At 38.2% G+C, this 12,227-nt stretch overlaps 1 protein-coding gene across 1 annotated transcript; it reads left to right on the top strand.

Moving 5' to 3' along the window:
- Positions 1-4,874: 4,874 nt before the first annotated feature.
- Positions 4,875-11,856, top strand: hic2 (hypermethylated in cancer 2). The gene is made up of 2 exons (XM_072658673.1): positions 4,875-4,943; positions 9,657-11,856. Exon 2 carries the CDS (start codon positions 9,686-9,688, stop codon positions 11,363-11,365), a length of 1,680 nt encoding a protein of 559 aa, XP_072514774.1. The 5' UTR covers positions 4,875-4,943; positions 9,657-9,685; the 3' UTR covers positions 11,366-11,856.
- Positions 11,857-12,227: the final 371 nt, after the last annotated feature.

Below are 12,227 nucleotides of genomic sequence, written 5' to 3'. Positions count from 1 at the left end.
AGGCTTCTGGAAAAAAAAACCCTGAGATCACCGCGTACCGAGCCTCCATGAGTCAGCACCGCTTACACACACACTTACACTGTATTAAAATAGTTTTTTGTTTTTTTTTTATCTCATGGACGCATACACATAAAACGTGGAATTATACATTTTATAATAACTGTATTCCAAATATCTATATTCCACATAAATGCATAATGTATGAACTATGTTTTAAATGTATCATATGTTGTGGTATTTTGGTTATACTTGTATGTAACATATACCTTTCATATTTGCCTTAGAAACAGAACTAGAGACTTAGAGACTTGATCGTCATGTTCCTGATTATCATTTTTAGTGTGCAAGACTGAAGTTCATTTCAAGAAAGATCTAGCCAATATATATTTTAGCTAACAGATGCAGCACAAAAGAAATCTTATGAAAACTGACCTGTTATGCAAATACATCTCTCTTTCTCTGCAAGGGGCAAAGTGATTTGAACAGCATTAAATATATCCATGCACATGGGGCTGTATGTGTGAAAGGTATGTACACACAAAAAGATGTAGAGCAACAATCTGGAAAATGTAATATTTATTAATATATGTATTTTATGTATTTTAAATGTATATGCTCCTCTGAATACTCTTGAAAAGTGCCATCGTTTTGGGAGAGAAAGGGGATTACTGACAACCACTGGAAAGGAGAGGAACTGTATGTAATGTCACTTTTTCCTCAGGTTTGAATATGATAGTAAAATATTGCCAATGCCACTGGAGGTAGCATGCTTTACCGTTGGCCAGTTTCATCACAGGTAACGTTTCTTTATGACTCTTCCATGAAGACTACATTTGTTCATTCTGCACTGCACAGTAAAACGGTGCGCCACCACTCTCGACTCTAAACCTCCCTGCAGGTTGAAGGAAGTCTTATTTTGACTTGCCTTTTTTACCAGCATGTTAGTATTTCTCTCAAAGAGTGTTCTTGGTCTTTCAGCTCTCATCTTGACCTCTTGTATGCTGGTCTTCTAACCATAGAATAAAAAAAACTTTTAACAGCAAAGGGACTGCAGGAAGGATCAGCCACTACAGGAGCCGTGGTGCACTGCTCTACCAGTGTTTCTTACAGAACATAACTTGCAAAAGAAAACCTTACCTGCAAGCTCATTAAAAAAGACCACAAGCTTTCAAAATGATCATACTACTCAGGCAAAAGCAGTGTCTTCATAACCATTTCAGGTACTTTTCTGTGAGGTACCTTCAAAGATATTTAACACTTTAGATGCCTGGTTCCCTTCACCACCATTAACAATTCACATCAAACCACTCTGAATAACTTTCCTGACATATTGTGAAACCAGTCCCCTTCAAGCTCCTGCTTCCTAATTCAAACCTAGAGGTGTTGCTATAGGTGCATCACAAAAAGATCATATTGAACAAGCATATATCAAAAAACATAATTAAGATAAATAAGTAAATATCGTTGCTGTCTAATCTCTAAAAAGTATCTCAAAAATGTTACAGTATTTCTATTGGTCTATTCATCCAGAATTATTTACACAGTGAACAAAGCACCTATTCATATATTAGAAAAGCAACTTAAAGTGCTTTACATAACAAAGTAAAACAGAAGAGAAAAAATGATAATCTAATAAAAACAACAAATAAAAATTCAACAAATAAAAGTGATATCAGAAAAGGTTATATATTAATAAAAATAATAGGCACAATGCATAATATAAAAGAACCTATAAAATTACATTAAAAACACAAGAAGAAAAAAGAATATTTCAGTAAAACAAGGAAAATTTGCACTCGTTTAAGTTTCGTCCTCGGAACATGGAAAAGGCTAGCACTAGATGATTTATTTGCAACCAAATCTAACCATTCGCTCCTCCCACAGTCTGTCCAGATAGCTAGCTTTTATTTATTATTCATTTCTTTATCTACTATTCCCAACAGATCCTTCTAAGTGTGAGTGTGTGTAATGACATGTACCGGTTTTGTCCAGCAGGTGGTAGCAATGACATTTTTTGTTTTTTTTGAGAGAGATGATTCTCTAAACAAGAATTCTGGGATTACATTATTCTCAATATTACCACAGTAGTAGGAACTAATTATTATGCCACTCATATATAAATAAATAAACCAATTGTACCAACCAAGAGCTTCTAACGACACTAACAGCATCTCATATACAGAGATGCTCATACACATTTATTTTGAATTGTATTTGTTATTATTATTACTCATTTAAATGTTTGGAATAATTCACCTTTACAGGCTTCAATTAGGAGGAAACTGAGAATCTGAAAAACAACAGAAAGGTTAGATTAGGGGTTCTAAATCTTTTGCAGCCAGATATATATATATATATATATATATATATATATATATATATATATATATATAATATATTAATATTTATTTGTATCTACTAACATAAGTTATTTAGTTTTGCTGGTCAGGGTGCTTTATAACTACATTTTGATGGTTACTTACAGAGTGATGAGTAACATTTTTGGGCCATATCTTATGTTTCTTTTGAATCATGTTAATGTTTATATTGACTTTATTTAAAAAAAATCGCAGACCCCTTGGCTATACATCACAGAACCCACTTTGAGAACCAAGTATGGATATATACAATACACTCATTACAGCTACACCATCAGCTATTCTTCTATTTGTGTAATTTGTTTATAGTCTGTTCAGTTTTACTGTTAGATTAACAAATACTTTTTTATTTATTAAAGTAACGGGTATAAGGTTTGCTCTGATAGTACTCACAGTTTGCTCTGGTCAGCACAATAATACAACACAAATAATTCCAAAAACATCCTTCACCAGAAAAGTATTCATTAAAAAAAGGAAATTCATAATAAGTGGCAAGAAAAATATTATTTGGATGTCCTGAAGGTGGCACAAGAGTACACGGTATAGGAGAGCAGGCACTGATTTGTAAGAAACTTTTTTCTTCCAGACCTGGTGAAGCACCAGCACACATGATTCTGCTTAGGAAGTAATTAGATAACAAGTTAGATCAGGTTAGGGGCAGAGAAAATGCCAAACTGTGTGCTGCATGGATGCACTATTAGCATCATTGGGAAACTAATCTAAAACATTAGCAATATTTTCAGAAAAGAACAAACTGTATTTTAATGGCTTGTATGTGTTTTACATTTTCTCCTTAAACCCTTAAATATTACTATATTGTGAATGCAGTTTAAATCATAAGATAATGAACAATATAGAAGAATTTACCATGCTTCTACCCCCAGCCAGTAGTACGGTGTATCAGTCCAGTCTGTCGCTATCCCACAGGTCATCACACAAGATATCTCATCACACCTCCATCCCATATAAATACACTCTTACTTACTTACTGGAACTTTGACCAACTGTTCAGTCACACTGCACCCACCAGACCCCACTCGCACTACAACTGAACTCACATCTTATCTAATGTCTTTATGTAAAGAGTAATGTAAACATTTCACAGATTGTATATTGAGCCTGTACTTGATAAACAATGCAATAATGTTTGTAAAGTGTAAGTAAATGGTTGGAAAAAACAATGCACTATGCAAGTTTTTCACTCACATTTACACCTGTGTTAATGTGATGGGACAATAAACATGATTTGATTTTCTTTATTTCATTTTGCTGAAAGGTTTTTGTCCAAAACAGCATGAACTTACTAATAAATACATCAGCTATTACATAATACCTCAGCTACCATGGAATATAACTGTATTATAAGTAATATCATATTTTTGTCAGTTCCCTAATATCTTTTAATAATTAATTTATAATAACTGTTATATTGCACACACATCAGTTAAAAGTAGAAGAAGGCAGCTAGCAGATTATAACATGAGAATAATGTAAAAGTAAAGTTAGTCCTAAATTGCATTTACTAGTATGACCACTGTGTCTTCATAAACATTCTGTGGCCGGTCAGATCTCCAGAATGTCAACCCTGTTCTTGACCCTTGAAAGGTAGGTGTATCATATGTAATACATCTTTGAGTTTTTGATACCTCTGCAACATCAGTATGATCAATAATGTTATCTTAATTATTCAATAATAAATACACAATAACAATAATATATAATTCATTACATAAATAAGAAAATATATCAATGTAAACATGTAATCATGCAAGAAAATATACATGTTTTCTGCTCCCTTGTGGATTATCCATGTACTGCATGCAACAGAAAAATACATACAGATTTCTACACTCTGAAATGGTTTGAGAACATTTTTTAAACAGGGGTTTAAACAGTTTTGTGTTATATATGTTGTGGTTTGTTTAAAAAAGCTATTGTCAATTACTGCGTATAAATTCCGGATGTACCAAATATTGTACAAAATAAAAGTCATGTGAAAAGGGATATATATATATATATATATATATATATATATATATATATATATATATATATATATATATCAGAAGGTTAAATCAATACTCCAGTTGTTGGAGTCATGGAAATATGTGGAAATATTGACATAATATAAAGATCAGTCAGATTCACATTATGTCAAAAATTTAAAAACGACAATGAGATTTTTTTGTTTGTGTGTGGCATCGTTGTTTGTGTGTGATCGTATTTAGCCAAGCAAACGTGTGTTTGACTCTTACTCGTTTTATCCCTACTGAATTTATATTTGAGATATCCTTACGGGCATCGTCTTAGCATTAGTCGTCGCAGAAATCATGGCGAATACGACATAAACTAACCCAAAATAACCCGAGCAGATTCGTGGCTCCTGGCTGACAGAGTCATTCCTCCCCTTTCACCCCCTCTTTACCCCTTCTTTTACTGGCTTTCATTCAAATTTGGGTCAGGGGTGAGGGTTTTTCACGTCACAAGCTTGCAAGATGGCGCTCGGGAAGCTGTGAGATGAGAAAACAGGATGGCTATTTGAAGAGCTTCGGTCGATTTATTAAGGTATTTGTTGTTTTATCGTTATTTCGGTTTGGTGGTATTTAGTGGTGAAGTTGTAACTTCTCCGACGCGACTGTTTTGGGGTTGTTTGTGTGTGAGGTGGCTTTGTGGTCAGCCCGAGTCTTAAAAGAAAGCCAGGCTGCTTCAGCGCACTGGTCTCGCCGTGTGCCCACTGGGGCTTCTCTTGTTCAGGGCGCTACTAGCAGCGTAGCTTGGCAGTGGCAGTGTGCCCGAGCTGTGGGTCTTTCTGCTTTGAGCATAAACCGCTGTTTTTTCCATTACAGCGTCTCTAAGTAATTCAAAGCGTACAAAAATTACAGGTATATATTTTTTTTTAGGTAGGGGGTGTTTTTATTAAACTTTTAATGTAATAATGTGCCTGGGTAAGGCAGAGGGTTTTGTCGACCTTTAATACTTTTTAGACGACGGTCTTCTCTTGGATGTGTTGTGCGTGTTTTCACTTATTAATATTTCTTCTCTCATACATTTCATATTTGAGGGTTTTTCGTAGCAATGTTGGCTGTTTAATGTTGACACGGGTGCCACCAACTCATGCCCCCCCCCCCCTCGTATTTTTATGGACCGTACGTGAAAGTGGTGGAGAAGGAGGAAGAAAACATACAAAAAAAAACTTAACTAATGTCTTTGTTTTTGTCTTTGGGACATGCAGAAAACCCAGAAAGCTTGTTAGATGCATTGCTAAAGTATGCTTTATATTCTGTGTTAAGTCAGCCTGCCAATGTTGTGCATTTTAGCGTCGTGAAAATATTAGCCATCAAATGGAGCAACGATGTTTTCCTAGTAAATAAACCATTTATTTGGTTTCTCCCATTTGCTTTCCTAAGCTTCAATACCTCAAATTGGGGCTTTTTTGAGACACCTTTTTATCTACAAGAGAAAGGATGGTACCTGGGTGTGTATTGGAAGGATAAATTATTGCATGTCTGTCTTCGTAATCAAGGTTTTAATTTTTTCCGTGTGGGACGTGATTGGATTGCTTTAATGAACCGTTTATCTCATCAATTTTAGTGTATGGGGGGATGGGTCTTGTTTTACAGTGGTCTCTGCACAGATCTGCTGCACATAGGTAAGGTAGAAGCTCTTGCGATGGAGTGGGATACTTTCCCCTGAATGAGATCTAATGAGAACCAAAAGGTCTTCTTTCTTATTCCACTAAGACTTGGTTTAATGCGTAAACTTTCATATTAAAAGGTGTACTCATGTGGTTGTGTCCATATAGTCATTGAGCTTGAGGAATGATCATCCATTATGAGAAGTTTGAATATCTTGGTCATGGTGTTCGTTTAGCAACCAAATGGCTGCAGTTTAAGTCATACTGTGACTGTGATCACAAATTAAGTTTGTAATTGTATATTTTTTGGTCAGAAGGTTTTGGGAGTGTAACTTGGACCTTTGCAGTTGCAGAGTAGTATGGATCTACTGAACATGTACCTTATAGTGGGCCCTCAACATTAATTGGATAATACTAATAGAACCCAGTGGAGCCACTGTCACTGAAAAAGGAAATAATAGTCATATTTTGACAAGTGCCCAACCCCTTTCACTGATTCCATACCTGTGTAACCAGATCCATGCAAATATATTTTGTGCTGGGGTTGTGTTGCTTTCACACAGGGTCCTATGTTTGAAGTCTGAAGACTGAAGAGCTTCTCTAAATGTAAACTATTATGATTGTTGCTTGTGCAAATACTACATTGTTTGTATGTTATTGGTTTGTCTATGGCTAAGAACTGGTTTACCTGTGGTTCAGAACCAAGTTTATATTATGGTCTCTAAGAGGGTTTGTTGACAATGTATGTCTTTTGCAGCTCTATCTGTAAAATATGATTACCACTGCTAGGATAGGGAAGAGTGGAAATAATTTGTTGTTACCAGAACTAGCTGAAGCTCTCACCAGTCCCCAGTCCATAAGACTCCTACTTCTATTTGTGACAGTCAGGTTTTTTTTGTTAGTCTGCACCATATGAATTGACAGGGTGTGTTTTATCTTTGTATGTAGAGAACATTTATAGTGAATGAAAATGGGTTTGGGCAGTGAAGGAGCTGCCTTAAATTCCTGAGATAACATGCTTTTGGAATTGTAAGATTCTGTCTGGCAATTTGGACAAAGTGGTTTTCTTAAGTACAACTGTCCTAAATCCTCCAAAAAGATGGGGATTTTTGAAGTTCTGCTGTGTTGAGCTGAGGATGTCACTGGAAATTATGTTGGTTAATGCAAACTGTAAATAATAACACATTTCCTATCGAAATGGTAGCATATAATAACAATTTTTCCATTTATACCAATTCATGTCCCTGGTCATATTACTGCTTCCCATTTAAAAGGATGATTATATTTGAATAGTCGTTCAACAAAATGTAATGACATCTGCCTGTCTCTTTTAAAATATTCAGTCTCAAATATTCAGAACAGTGAGATCTGAAGACAACACTGCTATCTAGTGGTCAGGGTCAAACACAACACATAATGAACCATTGTGTACTATCAATCTCCGCATGTAAACTACTCATATAAGTCATTACTGTGTTTTTAAGAAACTGAAACTGGCAAAGTGCATTTAAGACTTTAATGAAAGGCGAGGGGTTGGTTGCATTAACTCAGAAAATGATTTGCTTCCGTAGCTATCTCTCTAAATCCCTTTCTTTATTTGGGTCTTAACAAGTAACAAGACAGTTGCCCAGCATATTGTCACTGTCCTGCAAAAACTTGTACTTTTGTTTCACTTTTTGACTATTTGAATCTGGCAGTTTTTCTCTTTTCATGATTTTATTTGCATGGCAGCGATGATAAAAGTAGAATGGAAAGGGCAGTCAATTTTGTCATGCAGAAGACCATGATAAACATCTTGGTGCATTTCAGCTGTCAGGGTCATGTTTTATGAGGTTCATAAGACTTGTACAAGTATTTTATAAATGACAATAAAACAAGTCCTCTGAGGTATGTGGAATTGGATGAAATTGTTTACAAATCGTATCACATTCCCTGCTAGACTTGCCAGTGCTGTTACTAGCCTCAGTTCTGTACTTTGTCCCCCCCCAGTCAGGAATCTTTCTGATTAGACCGGTTGTTTCATCTCTGTGCTGGTGCAGGCCTGTTCATTTTTGAGGAGGGGTAGGAATGTCTGCAAAGCAATAAAAGAGGGCAGCAGTGCCTTATCAACTCTTGTGTACAACTCCGATAAATGCTTGTCTCTAACTTTCTTTGCGTTTTTAAAGGTTTTTCTTGGCTTTAGAGTTTTCTTTTGTGGTCTTGGTGTGACTTTTAGAAGTTCAAACAGATATGCTTTATCTGTATAACTCCTAAACCTTTTGTATGCTGTACACCAAAAAAGGCTTTTCAGAGATGGTATCACTTTAACTAGGTTAGTATTTAGGGCTGGTGTCATATGCCTAACTGAAGATCTTACTGAAAGCTGTTTTGAAATGTTCTTACTGCTGAATAATATCATCTGCAATGTGTGTCTTTTAAAGATGGATTTTAAAATACGGATTACCATGATCATGAATACAGCAAAGTTCGCTGCAATGTTCTTAGATTTTGTGCAAATATGATATGTTAGTTCTAGTCCAAGGCCCTTCATTTTGGAATGAAACCACAACATAGTTCACACAAGCAAACCTGGCAGCCTCTGGTAAATTATGATCGAAGTGGCTGGTAAATTGTAAAAAATAATTTTGACCTATATAGTAGTTTAGGATCTGTCAAAGGAAAGGCCTATATAGTTCATTCAGTTGACCTCCATATTCTAGTTGTATTCTGATTAGTGGAAGCCTTAGTGGAAGTCTTATCACTGATCTAGCAATACAGTGCTTTTTAGCTATTTTGTAAAGATTTCACAACCACTAACGACATGGTTGCTGAATGACAACCTTTATCTTGCGCATTGCAAAGATTCTGTTGCAAGCCAGGGCCTGCTTATCCAGTGGAAGGGTTGCTGGTTTACCTGTTCCCACCACACCCTTGGTGATCCCTTTTGGCTCAAGTTTCACGTTGTCCTTCATGCAGGCCAGCCAGAAACATCCACTGGTCTCCCTCCCCCAGCCCCCATCTCACAACAAAGAGAATGACCCTGGAGGCTGGCATTAATGGCTGGTGGCAGGAACGTTAAGAAGGCTCAGAAGGAAAAATGTTCACTGTTACTCTTCAAGCCTTTATTTTCCTGCCTGCTTTGTGCTGGGGCTGGTGTTTGTAAGCTTTTAAGAATATGAAGCTGCTTTTTGTGCCCGAGAAAGGGATGGGCCCCTTGATTCTCAGTCATAGTGACTGGCAGGACAGTGTTTTTCACAGTGTAGGCTTCTGTTTGAAAGTTTAGTAGGCTCATCATAGAAGTGCTGAGATTTTGTTTTTACCTTTTTTTTTTTTTTTTTTTTTTTTTTTAAGGTAAAAAATGGATTTTTTAAATCTGTTTTTACCTTAATTTACCCTAAACTGTAATGAAAATTGACTTGACATTGCTGAATAATGGTCAAGCATTAATTAACAGAGTGCACAATTTACCACCACGACAAACGCAGATGCCATATCACCAACAGCCTAACCAAAATTGAAACACTGATTTCCTACCAAGTTCCTATCAATTACAGGACTAAAAGCGCATATCTGCCCAAACTCCTGCCAGGAAAATAGCCTATGAGCTGTCCTGGTGTTAAATTCCTATTAGCTAACTAACTAACTTTTTATTTGTATCTTTTCAGGTTTGTAGGTGCAGAAAAAGAGGCTGGAAATGGAGTTGCCAAATCATGCCAAACAATTGCTGCTGCAGCTGAACCAACAAAGAGCCAAAGGTTATCTGTGCGATGTGATCATAGTAGTAGAAAATGCCCTCTTCCGGGCACACAAAAACATCCTTGCAGCCAGCAGTATCTATTTCAAGTCCCTCATCCTACACGACAACCTAATTAACCTTGACACAGATATGGTCAACCCATCAATATTTCGGCAGGTGTTAGACTTCATTTACACTGGGAAACTTTTGTCCTCAGACCAGGTTAGCGACCACAATTTTAATGCCCTTCTAACGGCAGCAAGCTACCTCCAACTTCACGACCTGGCTGCTCTTTGCAGAAAGAAGCTGAAACGCAATGGAAGATCCCTCCACAACAAACCTACAACCCCTACCAATGGAAGAACTTCTAGGAACCAAAGGTTGTCCTCTACGCCTGTCGCCCCAAACCAAATTTCAGGGTTTAAAGACACTGAAAAAACAAAGAGACACGAAGAGCTACTCAAAGATGAATTGTCAGAAGAAGAGGTTTTTGCTGGGAATGCCCATTGCGCTGCTAATTCTCTCAGTCCCTCTACCAGTAAGAATGGGAGCAATGGTCCTGTTAACAGTGGTGGCCTTCTGGAGCTTGGCCTGGACCTCTCCAAGAAAAGCCCTTCAGGGAGCACAGCTACTGAAGAAGTAAGTCCCAGCAGCATCCCGCAAGAATCACCTCAGTCTGCCTCAGAATCCACAGCCAACAGTGCCTCTTTCGATGAGATCTCCACCAACCCGCAGAACCTCACTGGGGGAGAGCCCATGGAATTAGGTGAGGGAGGAGAATGTGAGGAGAACCAGCATCCTCCAGACTCTGACCAACATAAAAGCTCTCGCCAGACCACACGGTCAAGGCGACAAGCCAAGGGCGAGAGCCACAAAGGTGAAGATGCAGAGCGAGCCACTTTGCCCAATGGAGTTGCCAAGAGGTTAAATGTGGCAAGTGGTGGAAATGTTAACTCTGATATGTCCTTCCAGTGTAAGGACGAAGAGGAAGGTCTCGAGAACGGTCAGGAACAAAGCGAGGAGAGTGGCCAGAGCGAGAGCGAAGGTGGCCGGAACAGCGCCAACTATGTGTACCGTCAAGAGGGCTTTGAGCCTGCCCTTGGCGACAACCTTTACGTCTGCATTCCCTGTGGTAAAGGCTTTCCCAGCTCTGAAGAACTGAACGCCCACGTAGAGACTCACACGGAGGAGGAGCTGTACATCAAAGAGGAGGATGATGATGGCTACCCAAAAGAAGATGAAGCAGAGGCTGAGGACTTGTCATCCCAAACAGTGCAAGTGCATGGTGTGGAGACACGCCGCTTCTGCTGTACGGTGTGCAATAAGAGCTACAAGGACCCGGCCACGCTAAGGCAGCACGAGAAGACCCACTGGCTCACGCGACCGTTCCCCTGCAACATCTGTGGAAAGATGTTCACTCAGCGTGGCACCATGACCCGCCACATGCGTAGCCACCTGGGCCTGAAACCCTTTGCCTGCGAGGAGTGCGGCATGCGCTTCACACGGCAGTACCGGCTCACTGAGCACATGCGGGTCCACTCGGGGGAGAAACCCTATGAATGTCAGCTATGTGGTGGCAAGTTTACCCAGCAGCGGAACCTCATCAGCCACCTGCGCATGCATACCTCCCCGTCATAAGCCAAAGATGTTCGGGACAGGAGAACTTCAGCAAAAATATCTCAGTACAACGCACACCTCTTTTCTGTGAAGACAACTGCTAGTGGCAACCCCAAAGTAAGATTTGCTTCTGACTTGACTGACAGGAGTAGCAGTTCAAAACCTGGAAGCCCTAAAAGGTGAAAGTAACATCAGAAATTTGTATGGTTATTTGTTTTTGGGGATTTTTTGGGGTTTTTTTGGTTTTTTTTTTTTTTATTGCTGTGAATGTATGAATGGGGTAGTAATGCTGTTTCTATATTTGCTGGGGGTTCCAGACTACTACAGTCTATGCATAGGTTTTATGTCTTTTGTCCATTTGGTCTGAAATTTTTCATTTAGGTATTCCAAAAATACACCACTTCTCTTCCTTTGGCCCATCTAATAAGGGGTTGAGAGTTAAGAGTATCTTTATATGACCATATTATCCAAAACATTCTTTTTAATTCAAAGAAACATTTACAAAGTATGACACAAGTGTTTTTAAGAGTCTTAAAGAAAGTGTTGCAAGACACAAAGTGTCTGTTTTGTTTTTGTTTTGAAAATAGTGGTGTTTCATAAAAGCTTTGTGCATTCAACCAAACAACTTCAACATTTCTACTCTGTACCATGTGGCCATTGGCTATTTCTAGATGTGGAACAGGGTCCAACAAACTTTCAAACCATAGCATCTTGAGGTATTTTGGGACACCAGTTTCTCAGTTTTAAACAGCCTGGGTTAGATTTGCCGCATTAAACAAATAGAGATGCGGAGGCAGCCTTTATGATGAATGATGAATGAATGACGGGCTACTCACTGATTTAAGCTTTTTAGTTGTTACTGAAAAGTGAGTGTTGTCAGATC

This window comes from Salminus brasiliensis, chromosome 16, assembly GCF_030463535.1.
Source record: "Salminus brasiliensis chromosome 16, fSalBra1.hap2, whole genome shotgun sequence".
Classification (NCBI taxonomy): Eukaryota; Metazoa; Chordata; class Actinopteri; order Characiformes; family Bryconidae; genus Salminus; species Salminus brasiliensis.
Note: the sequence above shows the minus strand (reverse complement) of the source record. Positions and strands in the feature narration are given on the sequence as shown.